This window comes from Varroa destructor, unplaced genomic scaffold, assembly GCF_002443255.2.
Source record: "Varroa destructor unplaced genomic scaffold, Vdes_3.0 BEIS01000003.1, whole genome shotgun sequence".
In the NCBI taxonomy this organism is placed as follows: Eukaryota; Metazoa; Arthropoda; class Arachnida; order Mesostigmata; family Varroidae; genus Varroa; species Varroa destructor.
In genome coordinates this window covers 47370746-47391670 of record NW_019211456.1, presented here as the reverse complement: position 1 = coordinate 47391670, position 20925 = coordinate 47370746, and the positions used below count along the sequence as shown (strand labels likewise).

The window sequence follows — 20925 nt, the reverse complement described above, 5'->3', positions numbered from 1 at the left end:
TAGGATCTATATATATAATATAGGATCAGAGTTTGCTTATCTACGAATTATCTAAGATATCTAATTATGATCAAAAATCGTTTTAGGTTATATTAAGAGACTGATCAGTTTTTAAGATTATTGGATTTTTTTGCTCGTACTGTTTTGCTATTTTGGCTCATATAAACCTAATTATGGGAGACTTTTTGACAAGTCATCACTTGTGTACTAATTCTCCTTTTTGTCATATCTTGATTTTTGCTTTTTGTCATATTGAATTATATTTTTCATGTCAGAGATAGTGTGGCTTTGAACCGTTTAAAAACACAAAAACATACATTTATACATTACTTATTATATATATAGTTGAGTCAAATGAATACGCGCTTGAGGTATTTATAGAATGCTATTCATAATCGAAAACTTGGAGTTTATTATGCAAGCAATATTTTCAACACGAGAGTGCTAATCCAGAGATGGCATCATTTTGTTAATGTTTAACGAGCTGTCGGTATAACTGTAACTAAAGCACCCCTTATATTTAGGCCAAAACAGGTCGTGTTGTAAGTACTCTTCTCAGGTCCCTATTTGGGCCTAATCAGGACCATGCATACTGGAAACTTTTACAAAATACTGAAACCCTCTTTTTAACTCAGATGTTCCTGACAAAGCTTTACGTGTATCTTGTCAAAAATTTCATTCTGGTAGCCGAAGAAGATTATAAAAACATACTGGCTACGTCTTTACGTAAAGAATTGCCGAATGACTTATTCTTAACAAGCTAGCCTCCTAACCAGACTCTATTTTGTTACAGTTTATTGCATTTGGTTGTTAGCTTTCGTCTGTGTGCTACGTATGAACAGGCTGATCGCCACGTGATCGAATCCTTGCACTGAAGCTCTTGAAAGTCAGCTAGTGTTCCACAGAGTTCTGAATGCGTCTTCCGAAATTCAGCTAACGATGGAATTTGACCTCAATGGATCGTCTGTCAAATGGATTATCATTCATAGTAAATCTGTCAAAATCTAGGCAATTTTCAACGTTAATTACAGAGCCACCGATATTTAATGTTGGTACTTACAACCGGTATAGTTCTTATATCTTTACTTAAACATTAAACCACTCTAATGCAAGACAAATATTTATTACATAACCATTTCTTTACAAGCTGCGTGTTAATTTCTTTTTACTAGCGGTTATTTTCACTGAGTTAACTTCAAAAAAACATCAAACATATCGTCAAATCAAACTAGGCGCTACGTAATCACGTTACGTGTATTCCTGAGTAACACTTTATTAAAAACCGAGAAAATGTTACTTTTATACAAATTTGCAATATTTCATCTTTTAGCAATCAAAAATCATCGTATAAATCCACGGAAAATGCTCAGTTTACTAACCCCAACTATACATTCAAAGATAGATTTCAAAATTTAAAACAAGCTTCATACGTGGATGAATCAAGGTGGTAAATCGATGGTGTGATTAATAAATCAGAGTATGAGCAACCCAATACAAATAACCATAGCCTACAAAACTTCACCCAAAGTATCTGTTGATCTGCTGATACAACGCCAAAGGTTCGTTCGTAAATGCGTAGTCTCCTGTAGAAATAAAGAGTTTAACGAATTATCTACACAAACATCTTTATTAAAAGATAGAGACAACTATTAGCTGTACCAAACATTGATTTATTCGGAGCGGGCAGATCCTAAACCTAGTTTGTGTTATTTTCGAGATCTACGCTCAGCCATAACAGAAGGAAACGCTTCGACCACTATGCCTCTAGTACAAAGCCATCGTAAGTATGAATGGAAGACGAGGCAGTTGGTATTTCTAGTGTAATACATTGTTTACTTACGCAGTCTTTAGACTTATAATCTACGCGTAGAAATGGATACAACAGTGTGTTTTTTATCACACGTTTGTTTAAGGTATAATATCTTGAGACATTACACTTGTTGTATATTTATAACCCCTATAAACCCTATGTTACTCTGCCGACTTGACTAAGAGTTCAATAGACATCGGTCGAAACTTGTCGCTCAACTCAGATATAGCTCGGAATGATTGTCTTGATTTTCACCCGCGTCCTTTCTCCATTTGTGCTTATTGTATATATTTCTCACTTATCCCTAGTATCTGTTTGACATCGTCGTATTTATTACTTGTATCACATAAGCTGTTTTCTCAACCTTGTGTACAAAGTAGGGTGAGATTTGTACTTCTTCACATCCTAGTTGATGGACCGTAAGTGCCGCTTCTCAAAAACGTGTATATCAACGTATACAGATCTCTTCGTTTTTCCAGACCTGCTTGAGTCGCGCCATTTGATCGCTGGTCATCTCCATATATATGTTACTGCACTGGTTCTATTTTTATTGTACTCTGTATATGGTTTGGTAAGTACTGTTCTTAGCAAGTCTATAAATTTGTTAATGACGAAAGAATCCCATATTGTTAAAGCTCCAGGCATTGTTTAAGCAATATACACTAGCTTCTGATGATACAGACTGAATTATTCCCATAAATCTTCTTTCAGATGTGGCACTCTGAAAACGTTTTGAGAGCCATGATGTTTTGGCCCTTTTTCTTTTGATTCAGATTAGTTTCATTCTCACCGACAGACCAATACCTGTTCACAACAGGTAGAACTGACCACATCTGATAACATATAAGCCTAGTTTTTACGTCACTATCTGTCAAATTGGTCACAAGTGAAAATATGTAGTCCATTTTCGATCCTATTGTCTAACTTTCGGTGATCCATAGTGGGAATACTGTGAGGATCTAAACCCACATGGAAGTGTTTTGCCTATACCTGGAATAAACATCAATAACAGGATTAGGAGAAGCACTTTTTACATGAACTCCTTTGTTAGCTAGCATTTTAATATCGCTTGGTTTTTCACCATGCCTCAGATATAACTTCCGGCCAAAAAGGTGCTGTGTTTTACGTCCCGCAGTTTACTGAAGCTTTTCTTATGACAAAATGATTTAGAATATTGTATGCCCTCTTGCCATTAAGAAAAACTTAAAGTTTATGTTTTTACCTGGCTTTGGCTTTATCAAAATTGAAAAAGATCTAGATCATTGGCTACCTCAGCTGTCATTTATTAGGATATGTTTGAGTCTACGAAATTTAGTAGTACTCTACTTGCATTCCTGCTAGGACATCGCCTACGTAGTCTTGACAATTAGGACTACGTTCAAGTTATCCGGTAGTGTGGGTGCTTTATTAATGAAGCCATCAAGTATCAAGCTGTTGTTTTTTATTTCTCTCTAGCTGGGTGACTAGTAAAACTCAGTTAAGTCTAAAGGATAAGCGCACTCCAAGCAAAAAGGCTTTTGCAGCTAGTTTTTACTTACGCTTCTTTTTTTTTTTTACTTGTCCTATTTAAACCCGTTAAGAAGAATAACACTTTAGAGGTCTAAGTTACTGTAGTTCTAGCCGCAATAGAAGGACGTTCCATTACGAAACCGCACAACTTTGCCATTTTTGACGATTCGTGTACTATGATAGTTCAGATGTACAAAGGACAATGAAAGACATAACTATGAAACTATGTATTTTGTTAACTCCGAAAATAAGATTAAAAAATTTCTATTATTTGGGTTCGTCAAATCTTTATGAAAAAAATCTTTGCTGGTAGCAAAATGATGACGCATTGCTACAAGAGACACTCAATATGCTTGTAACTATATTCGTATTTTAGTTATTTTCTAACGTCGCACTTTAGAACACAGTTATTACTCTCATTAATAATAAAACACCTGAAAGTACCGGCAGCCATCAATGTCGTTATTTATTTTTGCCAATATATAAGATACTACTTGTCATTTTAAGCAGGTGTCGGACAGATTTTCCGCTGCTTGTAAACGACATGGTTTGTATATGTATACACTTGTTGGTAATCTTACCCTATAGGTAATTCGTGTGGCGATTTTTGTCGGACGTGTTTTTTGCGTAAGTTTCTTGTAAGTTTTTTGTAACTAAGAAACAATTATTGGAGAGTTAAAAATATATTTGAACCTATGGTAATTAAGTAGACTTGTAAATGCCATAAGATCATACGAAGCTAGAAAAAAAGCATCGAAATAATTGGTTTTGTTTTTTAACTTCTATGAAGAAACGTTTATACAAGTGTTGTGGTTCACAAGTTAGTCAGATGAACAGGATAAAATTAATAGCGGAATGGAATTTGTCTGACCAAAGTCTGTTATTCGGTTTCTCCTTTATATAAGACATGCTTTGAATAAACAGTAATTGTTATAGTTGGTGAAAATATACGAGGAATTAGATCAGGCCTGTCTCCAACTAACAACAGCCAATTGGGGTTCTGCTTTGTTATATGGCACTCTTACGCCCGATGCAAATAAATCATATCAACAAGCAGAATTATTTTGGTATAATTTGTAATTAGCAATTTTCGTTTGCAAATTTTCAAATTTGATGAAAAAAGTCAGCGAAAATCACTATTCCTAGCGTAAAAAGAATTATGCAGCTTACGCTGGTACTTATGTTTCATACCATCGTTTTTCCTTTTACGAGTTGCGTTACCACGCGAACTGCTTCCTGTACACGAAAGGTGATTTCGGATCCATTTTTCTTCTTATCACAATTCTCATTATTCGCACAAAGTTTAAGCCACACGCCGTTACAAAGCATGGAGCCACAGACGTACCCAGGGTATAGTCATATATATTAGCAGTCTACTAGACACAATCGGCATCCGCTCGTAAACATTTTAAGCGGTTAGGGCACGGTCGGCTCGTTCAGCTGAATCGAGCATCTCGCTGAATTTGAACGGTAAAAATAGGTGTCCCTCGCCGTGATAAAATTTCGACTGGAACTCCACCCTGAAGATCAAATACATAATATACGTGGGTTTGTTACTGTTAATTTTCATACGGCGCTTTATCATAGGTGCGCCATTCGTTACCACTGAGCTTGCTTCTTCGCTCGATCACGAGGTCAATCGCTCTGTGGCACAAAAGTGCTAGTGACGAGAAACTAACGTAATATATGAAATTCGAATTTTCGTATGCACTATCATTGATTTTATATGAGCTTCAAAAATCAGGAATTATATTCAAATCATTTATTTAGAGAAGCTACCCGAACTCACTACAAAATAGGGCATATGCACTGCGGTAGATTACTAAACGCACGTATGCAACAATTCTTGCTGGCAGTTTTTTTTTAAATTATCTGAGTAATACAGAGATGAGTATAAGGTCAATATAATAGCCTAAGTATACACTAATCAGCACTGGTAATTTCGATTAATGTTTAAGGTCATGCGATTTTTGTTTCCTTCTTTTTACAGTTCATCAAAATGTTTAATATTGTTACTGAGTGTCCATACCAGTGAAGACGAAGAGCGTGTAGAAAAGCTGAGAGGCCTTCCATTAAGAGCAGCACGGCAGTTGTCAGAAATGCCCAGAACGAAAAGACCAAAAACACTGCGATAAAACCAAACCAGTCCGTCGTGTTCAGTCCTACTTTGAACACCATACTCCATAATACCTCCGACAGCTCTGTCCATATAACAACAGACAGTGTTGATACATACATTAAAAATCAAATGAAAGCTAGTTAGCATAGAAAATTTGCGAACTTCACGGTTATATAAACGAAATTGAAGCTAAATAATCGAATAGGCAAACCTAGAGGCACTGTAACCGAATTCAACTCGAATGCAACGAGAAGAATAAAAATAGCATATCTCCTTATTTTGCGATTCGGGCTAAACCACTGTCCAGTATTGGCATGGTAATCTGTTTTACAGCGTTGTCAAGTCTAGCTTCGACGATTATTTCAATACTTACGAGAGTGGGCCAACGACAACGCCCAAAGTCGGAGATACGAGGCAGTATGAGAGACCGAACCAAGGACGTACTCAATCGTATGAATAACCTGGTTAATTAAACATTCACCAAAATCGAATTCGCTGGTAGCGGGACACCCTTGACCTCTACCGTTATCGGCTGCAGCCGGCTCATGGTTGCCATGGCTGTTCTCCTCGGTCTGGGCGTGCTTAGCCTCCCCGAGTTCTTCAGCGTTAAGTGGCGCTGTTGACGAGGCGCGCATTGCCTTGGCAGGTTCGGCGCGACTCTTCAAGACTAATGGCTTTACAAACAACATCCACGGTACGCATATCATAGCAACGATAATAAAAGTTGTTTGTATCGCCTCTTGACCTTCATACAATGGCCAGTTCGCACAGGTGGCTTCATCATTCTTATTGTACGGTTTATACTGCAATATAAACATGTTGATAAGCATTAAGAGCAGAGAGGGAGCGCAGCTCGCATTGCGGTAGAAGAACGCCCATTTGAGGAATATAGCAATGACCAGGTACCCAAATATGAGGCAGAGAAACAATAACTGGGGAACGAATTCAGCCAGAATCGAGAGTCTGTCCTTTTGAAATAGGTGATTGCCAAGTGATAGGAGCACTCCAAATAGCATCTGAAGCACACCAAAGACGACCGAGGTTTTCATCTTGAATGAGTTCGTGAATGGGATCTTATTCGTTGCTACTTGCCATATCTGTAACAATCAATAAGTGGTATATCGTTAAATACGAGGGCGGTTGTTACAGTATGGGTCAGCCTAATTATATATATGTATGTATAGCGAATTAGCGTGGACCACTTTAATCTAAAGCTAAAACAATCAGCAACACCTCTTTTATAGGTCTATGATCGAATACTGCGAATAGGTAATAATAATAATGCCCGCTGTAACTAAAAGGTATGTCTTCTTATATACAAATAATAAGCGGATAGTACGTACTGTAAGTAATCAATGACTTGAATATATAAGTTTTGAGATTTTGGAGCGACAGACAAATACAAAGATGCTAATAATATGCGATTCAACGCAAAACTATTCGAAAGGGTCCTGGTAATATATAGATGTAACATTGGTCAGTATCTAATTGACATACAGGATCCACTCCAAAGATGTAGGGATATCTGCTATAGTCGTCGTTTGGATCAAGCATCGTGATACCCTCATTGTGATTGGTCTGGTTTTTAGGAACCGTCCAACTGGATCCGAAAATGTTCATCGATTTTGAGAACACGTCGTTATAGATTAAGCCAGTATACATTGAGAAAAAGCCCATCAAAATGATAATGTACCGACCGCCGAAGAACATATTCCAGATCTGTCAAAACAGAATGAATAGAAAAAAGATAAACAGAGGCATGTAGCATTTGATTTACGTAGAAGCCTATTAATAAAATAGTAATAACAATTAAAAACTTTGTTTGTAGCAACTCCTAGTAGAAATTGAAAAAGAAGGATTTTTTTACATGTAGGTTTAAATGAAGAGAGTGAATTAGAGCAAAATATTCGTTTATATAGGATGAAAGGAATAATTAACTAGTTCATTCGCCGATTTAAATTTCGCTGCAAATAATTTGAAATGAATAACCGTTCATTACAACCGTTTTGTTATAGATGTACTGTAACTGTTTATTCTTATTGGTTTTGTGAATTATCAGGTATTGACGTTGCTTTATTTGAAAAAAATGTAATATGTATTGCATATCAAAATGTATAATCTTTCTTCCATAACGCTTACCTCGTTGTCATTCCACTGTTCGCTGAGCGATCGTTCCCAGAGGACCATCCAGAACGCAAAAAGGAACATAAGAAGGCCATGGCCCGCGTCGCCGAACATCACAGCGAACAAAAAAGGAAACGTGACGATGGTAAATGGAGTTGGATTAATTTCCTGGTAGGTCGCAATGCCGTACGCATCAATAATATTTTGAAACGCATTGGTAAATTTGTTCGTACGATTGTAGGTTGGTGGGACCTGATTTGTATCGACTTGTTGCAAAATAGGATACACGTTACTACCCGACGCCACCTGGCCACGATTCAGAGCGTTCTGTACGAGCGCAATATCTGCAACCGGCATCCATGCTTCAGCTAGAAGACATTTTGATGTGATGTCCATATTACAACAATCGAGCGTGTGGAACGTCGCTTTCATTTTACGAACCTGTGTGAAGAGCAGCGACCAATCAAAGTTAAACGAATACATATTGAACATAAGAATACAATACAGTAGAAGCTCAAAATTCAAACAGTTAAAAATTGAAGCAGGGGCTTAGTGATATAGTCATATGCTAAACAGCGCAGAATTCGGTAACTGATTATTCCATAAAGATTTAAACACACCTGGACAAACCACGAGTTGATTTTTCGGGAGGCAGCTCTAAGAACGCGATCTCTGTGATCATCAGCTTCCTGGCGAACTTTCTTCAAATCTTCCAGCCGGCCACGAATGTTATCTAGTAACTGATGACGACCTTTCGGCGTATCCGAGATCGGATATATCGTGGCGTGAAACCTATTCGAATGAGAGAAGTGACGCAATAATATCGCTTTCATTTAAAACAATCTTATTAGAACTTTCAAATTCAATGAGTAGGTTGTTACCGTTTAAACTAGCTAATAAGGAATACCCATGTATCTTAAATATCCATATTAGACTTTACGTAACGGTTTTAATATTTATTGATTGAATGATCATAAATATACATTTTTTTATTTCGATTTGACGAAGAAAATTGGTCGTATTATAATTATTATTGCGCCGTAAAAATAAACAAGTTGAAGACACTAACGCCTGCATGATTTTTTTAATCTTCAATTTCAGTTGTTCGCCCTGGAAGAAGATTAAGACAATGTTCTTCAGCTGCCTGTTACCAGAGTGGGGATCGTCCGGGGGTAGTGAAATCGGCTCCTGACGCAAAAATATGTTGCCCCTGCAGACGCGCCACAGCAGCGTCTCTAAAGACATGAGCTTTTCACGGGGAACTACTCCCGCCAGGAAGAATAGATTAATATTGTCTGTCGGCATCAGTTGAAAGCCGTCATCACGTTGCACCACACTCGCCGAACGTTCTCGCTAAGCAAAACAAAATATTAAACAGATTTTAAGAAGGCTGTAGTTATACATATGCACATCTTGCGTCGAAATAGGTACTGTTGTTAGAAGTTCGGTCGTCTCTTCTAGTGCTTCTTTTTTTTATCGTATGAGCATTTAAAGCAGAATTTCAACTTAAATTCTTGTTACGAACCTGCTCGAAGAACTCCTGCGTTAGCTCCACGATCATCTTGGCCTCAGAAAGTTCGAGGTATGTCCTTTTCAGTTCCTCGCCATTGACGTTAACTTCTTTTAACTCGTCTTCTATTTTTGTAAAGGTTGCCTCCATGTCAATCATATCTTTTGGATGAGGTGCCTTCGGATAGCCTTTGGCGCTCAACTGCGACGTTTCAAAGGAGCGTTTATTCGAGTGTTATCAATAGTATTATTAAGGGGCAAAAAACTGAGTGACATCTATTATGACATCGATCATAAAACTCAACTGCGATTGATTGATCAGTCAAAGGACGTTATATATCATAAGTAGCTGTCGGTGTACACAGAACAAGTAAAATCCTTATTTGTTCTGTACTGTCTTTTAATTTAATTTAATTGATTCAGTAATTTAACTTAGCAGCTTACCTAACTTAAACTGCCTATGAAGCTAGATATTTAGTGCGATGTAAAGTTAGAGCTGTAGAATCAATAATTTTTATCAAACAAAACATCTGCGTAAACAACTGTATCAGTCGATAGTTATATCGACTGAATATCTGCTTACAATAAGACATGCATGTGTACACGCATACATGAAGCTCTATACCACCTGCGGAATATGCAGAGATTTCATTTTAATCTGTCGCAAAATATAATGCAGCTGCCTTTCCATTTCATTGCAACGGCGTATCTCGTTAACGAATCGTCGTTGAAAAGCATTAGTGTCCGGGTTCAACTGGCAAATGAAAAAAAAATGCAAATGAACGTCTACGTCAAGCGATAGACCAAAATCGAGCACGAAAAAGGTACGTGCTGTCGGACAGGCTATAGCTGTTAATGCAAATTAAATTCGAATCATTCTAATAGTCAGAGTTATATGCAAAATAAGATAACTAGAGACACTCACATCGCAGATCTGCACTTGACCGAGCTCGCCTAGTTCAGACATGCAAAAATAAGCAGAATCAGTTGGGAGAAACAACTGCGCCATAGTCATCTCCTCGCTACGGAACGACGACCCCATCTTGGGCGTTTCAGAGTTCACGAGTTCACAAATATTCTGCTAGAAAAAATATATCATTGTTAATTAACATTGACTATGGGTATAAGTGAAGCAACCTGTTCCTTCAACGAAAAGCACTCAACTCAGTCGTAAGTTAAACTCCGTTATATACAGTACCTTCCTGAAGTGATACAGCGTATAGTAATAATAACTAGTGGTGAGTGAGAAGCATAAATAGGCAAACAGTCTGGTACAGCATAGGACACATATACTTTGATTTATAGCGGCCATGTTTGAGAAGTGAACATTTGTGAATTTGTGCATTCAAGAAAAAGACCTACGTTATCTAAAAATAGTTTTATGCGATATAACTCAACACATTTAAACATTTAGGCTATAATGTTTCACGATTAGATCGGGATAAACACATACTTCGCATTTATGGATTTCGTTTAAATGTTAGAGATGCTGAATATAATAAAAAGGACCTACAATAATCTGTAATAAATAAATCTATTCTAATATTCGGTCATCAGTTAAAGCTATTTATAGTCGGTGGTAGTTTCCATAAATAAGAAATAGCCAACTCCTCAGGGAGATGGAAACGACTTGGTAAGCTTCTCCGAAAGCGAACCTAGCTATTTCTTATCTAGCAATCAATTTGTATCAATCAATTATATATATATATATATATATGTATATATATTATAAATCACAAATATAATAAATATATTAATTAAGGGTCACGATAACCATCTGCTAGGTTTGTATGACAGAGAATCAACATATTCTAGAAAAAATAGAAGTGAAACGATAAGTCGCCGTCAGCCGTGATTTGATAAAATCAATTCGAATAGCGATACTTTCATAAAATCATTCTATCACTTTTTTGCGAGGCCCAACCTGTTGAAAAAGGACAGGTATATTATATTAGTTTGCCATCTTCAAAAACCTGCTTCGAAGAAATTTCGCTTGTGTAGTGCAAATACGTTTCGTGTAGACAAGCTCCGTACAACAGAGTTAAAGATAATCACACGTGCCGTATCAACGTATTTTTCATTTCTCTGGGTGATAACATTGACACTTCAGGTGTTACCGGTAGCGCCCGGCTTCTGCGCGCGAACTTTACTTCCGTGTCAGAGATAGAACAGTGGTAGAAATCTAGAATTCAACCGATTGTTTGCCTTTTACCGCACACAACACTTCAATGAACCAATTAAAGACCTAAGTTGAATTAAATCATCGAACATACGCCCAGCGAGGCTATAGAGATTTGCCCTAAAATCTCCTTCCTAGTTTTACTGGCGAGCGCGACAGGCAGAGGGAGAACTAAAGCTGTTTTCCATGAGAATGAACGGTTTGCTGTGATCGCACTCACAATCTGCAATACTACAGAACACTCACCTCGAACTTATACAAATACTTTTTTAAAAAAAGGAACGACACAAACACATTAAGTGATCACTACACACAGATAGAACTAATGTCTTAGACTGTCTCCAGCTTGATATCCTGCTGTTAGCAACTCGCAGCAGCACATGACATACTATCGATCACGTGAGACTCAATCATAGTACGCATGCGTCATTTGCTTTATCTCTATCACTTGTAGACAGATGGCGTCGGCGTCGACCAAAAGAGGCTATGATTGGCGCGAAATTCTACCGCTCTGCCGGAGTTTGCAGGTCAGAAAGGGTAACTAGTAATGATGAAAGCAATAAATGTTTATCACTTTGATGTATTTATTGTCCATGATTTATGTAATTCAAGTTCTATGCAGGTACCAGTACAAAATATTGCGTTCGTATTTCCCATGCAGACCTGTAGGTGAATAGTCGTACATATGAAATGCACCGTCCGGTAAAGTGACGATGTTAACCCTGACAGAAGGTCTGCAAATAGCAAAATAGTCACCCCACCTTAATGTGAAGAAGATCTTTAGAGAACACTTTGTTTAAAATATAAAGTCATTTTCAAATAATTTGGCGCAGAGAAAAAAACACACAACTTGTGTGACAACAATTGCGCCTTACTTTGGTTCCACGAACAAAAATGTAAAGATTAAAAACGCCTAATACAATCTTAATATGAATAATTGCATGCCTAAAACGTTATTAAATCTATTTAAAGAGCAAAAACTGATAGTAAAGAATCACTTGGGATAACTTGTATTAAATGAATCAATGTATATCGTCATGCAAGCGCAGTTCAGTCTAATATATGATTGAATTTTCAAGAGTTAGCCGAAGAAGAAGGAGTGGTTTCGCGCGTATGATAATAATGCAAAATAATGAATACTGAAGAAGAACATCCGACTAATAAATATGAGTCTGAAGATATGCTGAGTACTAGTTACGCTTATCAGTAATTTGCACTGGACTTAATCAGATAATTAGTTATCATGTCATTTGGGATCTGGCGGCGAATAACTGATAATAGAATGGGATTTTCTATGAAAGATAAAGACAAGTCTAGCTTATGGCATATAGTGTAATAGTAGATAAGAGTGAATACAATCAAAAATGAGAATTCATCAACCACAATAACTTCTACGGTCAAGTTTCGAATTTCCGGCTTCGCAGCCCGACGCTGGTGGCTTGAGTCCGGCACTGAGACATATTCCGTCTCCGAACATTAAGCTCATGGCTTCGATACTAATAAAAACAAAGTACGAATAAGCAGTATATTTTTCACATGCCGCTGCCATTACACGGACGCATTACGAAACAAACACGATCTGTTTTTTTCATCATATTTATAATTAGGCGTGAGTAATTCAAGTAAAGATTTGATGTTGTGAAAACGATTTCCTGAAAAAATGTTTCAATTCCTTGCGCAAGCCTCAAGTGCAGAGTAGGTATTGATAGTTGTAGTACCCAAAATATTTTTTTAAATACTTGTGATAGCAAACTTTACACAATGTAGAATACCATTTGAGTTCCTCAAGTAGATAAGGTATCGTAAGATGCGCTATTTTTATTGTGCGTTAGATTTTTTAGGCACCACTGTTACGGTCATAACGTCGTCAGCTATCAAAAACCGTTATGAAACCCTCTCTATTTTTTTAAGTGTTATCAAATAAATATTATGGTTGGTACTTATAATAATAACAAATAAATATTATGGGTGGTATTACTGATTGGTATTAAAAAGCATGCGTGATTATTACGATGAAACCGAAGAACTACTGGATTCATGCAGCTTGGCGAAAATGGAAAGTCATCCTCGGATTGGCAATGAATAAACCTCTCGGCTCTCTAACTAAAACTCGGCTTGCCCTGTATGCTCCCTCCATACCGCTTAATTCGCCCTGATCTACGCCAGCGGCGTAAGTAAAAAATAAACCTCCGACGATTATTTTAGTAACTTTGTAACATTGTAGGGTTACAAGGCCGCACGTTTGAAAAAATTATTATTAAGCTACAGTGTTACGTGATTTGCTTGCCAATTTTCGTGCCCACGTGTTTAACCCGGAGCACCGTCGTAGTCGATCATTGCATTTGTTTTGTGGAAAAGATCTTACCCAGGCGCATCTCCCATTTATATATTTCATTTAGCCTGCAAAAGGCCGAGTTATGGTATAGACAACGAGGTGGATAATCATTATGCTTTGTAAGATGCGGGCTTTTAGAAAACGCAACTTTCGCAGTGTGCTAAAGGCGATTCACTATTTTTTTACACTGACTGGCCTTGATACGAGAGCCAATACCTGTCATGTTGTACAACTAGCCGCATCAACAATAGGATGTTAGTAAATAAGTATCGTAATAATTATGAAATAACGACAGAACGTGCCCGACTCGTAAGCAGTATAGCCTACTGGTTGACTTGCGTGTGTTGCCTCTATCCATCATACCGTTTAATAATATGGTAGCGAGAATAATTTTTTTCAAATGGAGGCATTAAGATGCGTAAAATTTATGGAAGGGACGAAATGTCTTTGGAACTACTGGTACGACATCGGTAAGTGATCTGACCACACTCGTTTGGGAGTTGAAATTACCAACCAGCGACAGCAGAGGCTCATGAACAAGCTCACAGAGTCCCAACCGTCAAGCCCTTTTTTTGTCTTCGAAGTCCCCGTTTTTGTAGCGTTAGTGCTTTGTATATCTTAAGCACTGACCTGTGTGAGCATTCAGTGTAGTCTTATTGAACCAGCGACTTTGTACTTCGCCAGCAATCGACAGCGGAATGATAGCTACGTCAAGGCGGGTATCATACCACACCACAGCATCGTACCGTTATCATGGCAGTAGCAGCATGATGTTCTAGTGCTGATTTATAGTTACAAACTGCGTTGATTAACCCATGCCAGACTAGGCCACGCCGGTTACCGTCCTTCGATACGATGGGCAAACCATGAAATCCACCCAAGCGTTCTACTGCACCCCCAGAAATCCTACCAAGTACCGGCACACGAACTGGCAGGGAAATCCATACATTGGTATAGCATGTGTACGAACGGTGAAGAGGCCAGTTCGCCCGCAGCCAGCCCAAGCACCGGAGCATACAGAGCAGGCAATAATAAAACAGCAAGCAGACCGAAAAATGCGGTTAACAACGGGAAGCTAATACCGTTGACACAAGTATTCTCGCTAGATGTCGCCAGTAGAAAATTCTATCTAATCTGCGATAAGTGTGGTGTGTCCGCAGGCCTCGGATAGGCCCAAGGCGCTACCTAGCGGCGTGCCTGCTATCGGCAGCGTGTGCGTATCTTGGGTTTGTCTGTATAGTGTCCTTTGGCGTAACCCCGCCTTCTTGGCGTACGTACGTACACTGGTCGCCCCCATCGCTAACAGTACCCACCCTAAACTCTTACTGCACCCCCCGATACAGTAATCATCGGAAGCTTCATGGGGCACGGACGGCGAGTAGTGCGGCGATAGAACGTAGCAGGAAGAGAGATAGAGAAAGTGCCTGAACTAAGCTTGATAAAGAATGTACCTATTTCATCTACTTCGGTCTGATGTCAGCTCAATCAACAACGTCGACTCTGTTGAGATTATCTAATGGTTTCGTTATACTGTAACGGATCTGATGACATTGGACCATTACATTTGACTACGCTGTAATGAGCCGAACAACTCGACAGATAATTCCAAAAAAGTTCTTATATTTCAAATCATGTTCAGAATATTTCCTTGAAATTAAGGAGACCAAAGTTTTCTAAATACTTTCTTTTAAGCGTTCCGATTGCTCAACCACAATCACCGTTGAGTGGAGGCGCATCGAAGTGAGTGCGGGTAGCGACGCTGGCTGCATTCTATCGGCGGGGCTCACAGCACTGCAAGAGTGATCAGTTCATCATTCAATATGGCGTGTCTATTTATTTACTTGTGGTTAGATGCCCACTGGGGATTATTTGATCGTCGCCAAAACTTTAGTTTTATCTTTTTTTCGTAAGTTAAGTTGTGTGTCTGATGGAGGAAAAGTTTTTTGTACAATATTTGCAAGGATGACCCTCGCAAGCCTTTATTTGTGTAGTGTGTGTATAGTTTTGGTCGAACAACTGGTAATGGCATCGTTGTAGCCATTGTAGTTTTCTAATAAAAGTTTTCTAAGAGTCTCGCCAACTGCACCTGTCAGGTAAGTAAGCATGGAGAGAGGGAAATTGGTGAAGAAAAGATGGATTACACAAAATAACGGCTGTGAAGTGTCACCGATTCTAACAAAGTTCGAACTGAAAAATTTTCGAAAATTCATACCGACGGTCAGCCTAAATTTACTTGTATCCAGTGTTATAACACCAATGATTTAACCAGGCAGTGACACAACGGCTTCTGAGATGAAAAATACTAGGTTATATATCCTATATAATTCTATATAATTAGTATGGCAAGTCGGTAGGCAGCTCTCTCTAAGTGTATGTAATCAAAAAAGAATAAAGTTGCGTCCTTTTATGAGATTTACCAATGCCGTTCGTTGCTGTCCGCAACATTTTCTTGGTTTTAACCTGTTTAGTCTTTAAGCGGTTAACAAAAGCAATACTTTTTATTGAACATTGCATACCCGCGGAAGCGGAGGATCTAAAAATCGCTTGCAACGAGGCATGAAATTTTCCAAGCAAAAAATAGCTCGTTGGCTAATTATTTCCCTGGTTGGCTACCTTCTCCGTTTTAACAGTGTAGTCAGTGGTAAAGGAAACTAACTGAATTTCCAAGTACAATCAACGAATTTGTATTTATAGAATGACAACTTTTGCCTCACTTAATTTTTGGTCCCAAGCGTGGTACACTTATATTTCGATATTCTAAAGGTGAACGGTCTTAGTTGCACTTATCTGACGCGATTAGTACCTTTACCGAAGCAATGCCGTAACGCCATTTGTTAGGCTATTACACTATAGTCATGGTGTAATTTTTACACAAATAAGACTTTTTCTTTTAATATACTTAATAACAAGTATCGAATATTTACACATGATGCCAGTATCGAATATGAAATCACTAAAACACCTATTTGTTTATATTGCTTTTCTTATTTCATTTGTTTATCATTTTGACTTGACCTTTAAAAAAGCATTCTTCGTAGAAGGAGGATACAGTAGAGAAAAGTAGTGTAGTTGGGGTTTCGGTCGATAAAGAAATATAGTCTGTATATATCCTAGCACAAAACTATTAAAGAAAACCGGCTTTGAACTTTTTCGATGAATATTTTCTGGTTCATATTGGTCACATAGGTCATTGTTTGGAGTTGAGTTAGAAGATTAGACCAACACCCACAGCATATCCACCCAGGATTTTTCTAGTTGTTTTCTCGCAACCATAAAAAATTGTTGAGGCATGAATTGCACCACGCTTATGATATGTGCAAGCGCAGATATTCACGCTTAATAAGGATATTCCAATTATTCGCACTCATCGGTGTGTTTATTGCCCAAACTGTTAGTTGCGATTAGTTTGCTGAAGTGTTGACATGACTTCTGTTTTGCAAAAAAGTAGGATAAAGACCATCAGACGTAACGAAAACAAAAAAAAAGCCGTGCTTAGTATTTCTTTAATTCTATGCTACGCAGAATGCCGTGTTTAGCAACTCAACTTCCGACGATAAACGTACGTTTGATTTGAAGATGCGATACATAATACATTGAGATATATTTTGATAGAAAGAAAGTGCGGATTTTTCTAAAAGTGGCTTTTATTGTAGTACATATATATTGAGCATTTTACTCTATTACAGAAGTGCAGTCAACACCGAGCTCTTGAAATGTTTTTACTATGAAAAGTAGCCAGTTAAACTGGAACATACGATTTGCACGCTTACGACACTACATTTAAGCCGGCTACGAAGAATTAGGTTCTCAGATCAGATCTGTGCTGGATGAAAGACGGGCGTGCTCACCAACAAAGCTCACGAAGTAAGCGCGAACTAGGGAACCTGGATTGCCCATAAGCGGATACACCCATTGTCGGACAAAATGTTTCGCAAGAAGAAGCGTCCTGTTATTTCGATGCCTTCGAATTTCGAACATCGCGTGCACACTGGTTTTGATCGTCGCGAGGGCCGCTATGTGGGTTTACCTCCTCAATGGGCGTCTTTGATTCAGGTCCCACAAGCGGCTGGTTCAGATGATCCATCGATGCGGCCCAAACCGATTATCGATCCTTCTAACATCACACCAACTGAAATTCTGGACCTCAAGATGCACGTTAGTATAAGCATGTTTAAATTTTTTGGTTTCTAGAGAGCGTTAAAAGGCAAAGCCTCATAATACCTCGTAGTTAAACAAATGCATCGTATTTTAGTGTACATTAGTTTGTTTCGAAGACGAATATTTTGTCAAATAAAGAACGCGTTGTTCGAATGATTAGAAGTGGAACTTCAATAGATAACAATCCAAAATAGTCCAATGTTGATGTGGATTTTTATTTTTTTACCACGAATAAACATGTAGATACAAAATGAAGTCGATAAATAGATGGAAGATACGCAGACTCAACGAGATAAAAAAAGTAGACACAGTTTTAGGCCGTTTTATAGTTTTATACGATTTTGTATAAAAAAATATTCTAATTACAGACGATTGTACGAGGCACTGCGGCAACATCAAGCAGCCGTAACCTTGTCGCACGCTCAAATTCTTTGAGATCGCATTCACCCCCGGCGGTGCGCGGTCACCTGTCATCATCCCTACAGCAGCAGCATCTGCCTCAAACGATTCAAGAAGATGCGCCATTGGCAAATACCTCCTTAGCCCCACCTACCGGCAATACGCCACATCCGACCGTACATCAAGGCCAGCCATCAAGTCAAGGAGCACCCGGTCATCTTAACCCCCCAGGTCATCCTGGTCACCCGCCGCATCCGACCCATCAGGTGCACCCACCGCAACCCCCGCCGCATAATTCTGGCCAGTTGATGAATCAATCGTTCAGTCATTCAGTGCCACTACCTCAAGCAAACCAGATACCAAGACTTAACAGTTCGGCGAATTCATTACCACCGAACCCACATGCAATTCCACCCCCTAAAGGCCAGTTTGGCTTCAACCCCGCCATGAGGATCGCCCCGGCAGGCAAACCCCCAGCACCTCGACCAATGATGGATAATAATAACGAAAACGAGAAATTGCCTCCACCTCCGCCTCTTCCTCAACATGGCTCTGCGCACCAGGGAGCACATTTCTCACAACAGGCTCAAGGCCAAATACAAGGACATCCAGGTGGACCGCCAAGTCATCAAATAGTTCCCCAGTCGATTGGGCCTGGTTCGGGAGGCCATCCTCAAGGTCCACCCGTACCACCGCCTCATACGGCTAATCACAATAAGCCTCAACCCATGCCGCTACCGACTGATTCTTCTGTGCATCAGCAGCATGCTCAACACCAACAGGTAAGACCTTTTGTACTTCATTGCTAACCATATATATTATGTGTTATATGCGCAACTGATAATAACCGTTACTTCTAGTGATTAACTTTTACTTATTATTATGTGACCCCTACCTCGTTTTTCAGCCGGCTAGCCCTGAGCCGCAGGTGAGTACTAACAACAAGCCTTCTCAGCAGCAACCACAACAACAAATGCCAGATGCCAATCAACGTTTATCGCACGAGCAGTTCCGGGCAGCTCTTCAAATGGTGGTATCGCAGGGTGATCCCCGGAACGATATTCTTGAGTTTGTTAAGATTGGAGAAGGTTCAACAGGTGTCGTTTGCATCGCAAAGCAGGTTAGCACTGGAGAAGTAGTCGCAGTGAAACGCATGGATCTTCGAAAGCAACAACGGCGAGAGCTTTTATTTAATGAAGTTGTCATTATGCGCGATTACAAGCACGCAAACATTGTCGAAATGTATGCATCATACCTAGTTGAGAATGAACTGTGGGTCGTCATGGAATTCTTGCAAGGTGGAGCGCTCACTGACATTGTTACGAGCTGTAAAATGGATGAAGTACAAATCGCCACTGTATGCAAACAGGTTCTCAAGGCACTGGCGTATTTACATTCTCAGGGTGTTATTCACCGCGATATCAAAAGCGACTCCATTCTTTTGGCTCACGATGGACGTGTAAAGTTGAGCGATTTCGGTTTTTGCGCTCAGGTAAGCGCCGACTTGCCTAAACGAAAAAGTCTCGTAGGCACGCCATATTGGATGGCACCTGAGGTGATCAGTCGACTTCCCTACGGCCCCGAAGTGGACATCTGGTCACTAGGTATCATGCTGATCGAAATGGTAGACTCAGAGCCTCCATTCTTCAACGAGCCACCCTTACAAGCTATGCGGCGGATTAGGGATATGCCCCCACCGAAAGTGCGTGCTTCTGGCGTATCAGGTACCCGGCTAGGCGGCTTCTTGGATAAGATGCTCGTTCGCGATCCTTCGCAGCGTGCCACCGCATTTGAGCTGCTACAGCACCCATTTTTGAGACAAGCTGGAGCTCCCAGTGTTCTGTTGCCTTTATTACAGACAAGGCAGAGTCAACAGACGCACAAATAGGCATATGGAACACCACACATGATTGAACCTAGTTGTTTTTTTATAAGATAAGACGTGAAACAAAATACTGCCTTCATATGCCATCGACTTGGACGTTGGCTCCGTCCTGTCCTGTGAAACTCATGTTAACGAGTTCCTTTTTAGTGACTACACCACTGAGTTAATGGTGATAATAAAACCGCTGTGACAGCCGTCTCGGAACAACAAGTGTGTTCCATTTTCTAGTTAGTCAACCAGATTTTGCGTCCCTAATGCGAATATACATACATACATCACAGTATATTTATATTAACGGTAAGGGAACAGCTGTAAAAAAAAAGCGCTGAAGGTGTTTGCTTTGACATTCATCACACAGTGGGCCTAAATATAGAAATGGCCATGGACGGTCTGTTTACGAATGCATTTATGTACAAAGATAAATTTCAGCGTACTAAACGGACATGACAAAAGGAAAGCTATAATTGATGGTTCCAGATAGAAATATTAGGGACGTGGCTGTGAGGTTAACGAAATATCGGTACAAGGTTGTCACAACAAAGCACCCCCTAATCGATCGATTACCCATCACGGCACAAAAGGATACTACGACCACATATCACACTAACGGTAAAAGACGCAGAGCAATGAAACTCACTAAACGGGTTGTGCAACTAAAAAGCGCTCTTAACAACGACGTGACACATTGAGCAGAGATAGGGAGGAACCGAGATGACTACGAAGGAACGCTGTTCTGATATGTAAAGTATTTAATAATAATAATAATAATAATAATTTATGAAAACAAGAAACAACAGACAGAAAGAGTGGACATATGTAATGAAACGGAAGATTGGATGTATGGAAGTCAGCATTGCTGAGATAGTGATAAGAAGAGAACTTGAGTACTTATATATAT

General features: G+C 39.2%; 2 protein-coding genes and 1 long non-coding RNA gene across 12 annotated transcripts in view; 1 reads left to right on the top strand and 2 right to left on the bottom strand.

The window, feature by feature from the left end:
• Positions 1-372: 372 nt before the first annotated feature.
• Positions 373-11656, bottom strand: LOC111247009 (V-type proton ATPase 116 kDa subunit a 1-like). Of its 9 annotated transcripts, XR_002671919.2 has the most exons (12): positions 11497-11656; positions 9997-10149; positions 9700-9825; positions 9088-9273; positions 8632-8915; positions 8183-8354; positions 7578-8003; positions 6936-7157; positions 5812-6535; positions 5349-5520; positions 4511-4839; positions 373-2800 (listed from the first exon to the last, which is right to left on the bottom strand). XR_002671919.2 is itself a non-coding variant. In XM_022797518.2 (11 exons), the coding sequence occupies exons 2-11, from the start codon at positions 10111-10113 to the stop codon at positions 4728-4730; spliced, it is 2541 nt and encodes an 846-aa protein (XP_022653253.1). In that variant the 5' UTR covers positions 10114-10149; positions 11497-11656; the 3' UTR covers positions 3761-4727. The 9 variants fall into 9 exon arrangements, 8 of the variants coding, with proteins under 8 accessions (XP_022653253.1, XP_086841146.1, XP_022653256.1 ...); XM_022797518.2 differs by lacking the exon at positions 373-2800 and having other exon boundaries at positions 3761-4839; XM_086985020.1 differs by lacking the exon at positions 373-2800 and having other exon boundaries at positions 3761-4839; positions 5349-5385.
• Positions 11657-17211: 5555 nt separating this feature from the next.
• LOC111246671 (uncharacterized) overlaps positions 17212-20925 on the bottom strand; it is a 7244-nt gene continuing 3530 nt past the window's right edge. The window contains exon 3 of one of the 2 annotated variants that reach the window (XR_002671752.2): positions 17212-17728. This is a non-coding gene — a long non-coding RNA (uncharacterized LOC111246671). The remainder of the gene's footprint in view (positions 17729-20925) is intronic. The other variant, XR_015324845.1, reaches the window with a different exon arrangement.
• On the top strand, positions 17510-20237 carry mbt (serine/threonine-protein kinase PAK mbt). The gene is made up of 3 exons (XM_022796644.2): positions 17510-17740; positions 18112-18924; positions 19050-20237. The coding sequence occupies exons 1-3, from the start codon at positions 17510-17512 to the stop codon at positions 20028-20030; spliced, it is 2025 nt and encodes a 674-aa protein (XP_022652379.1). The 3' UTR covers positions 20031-20237.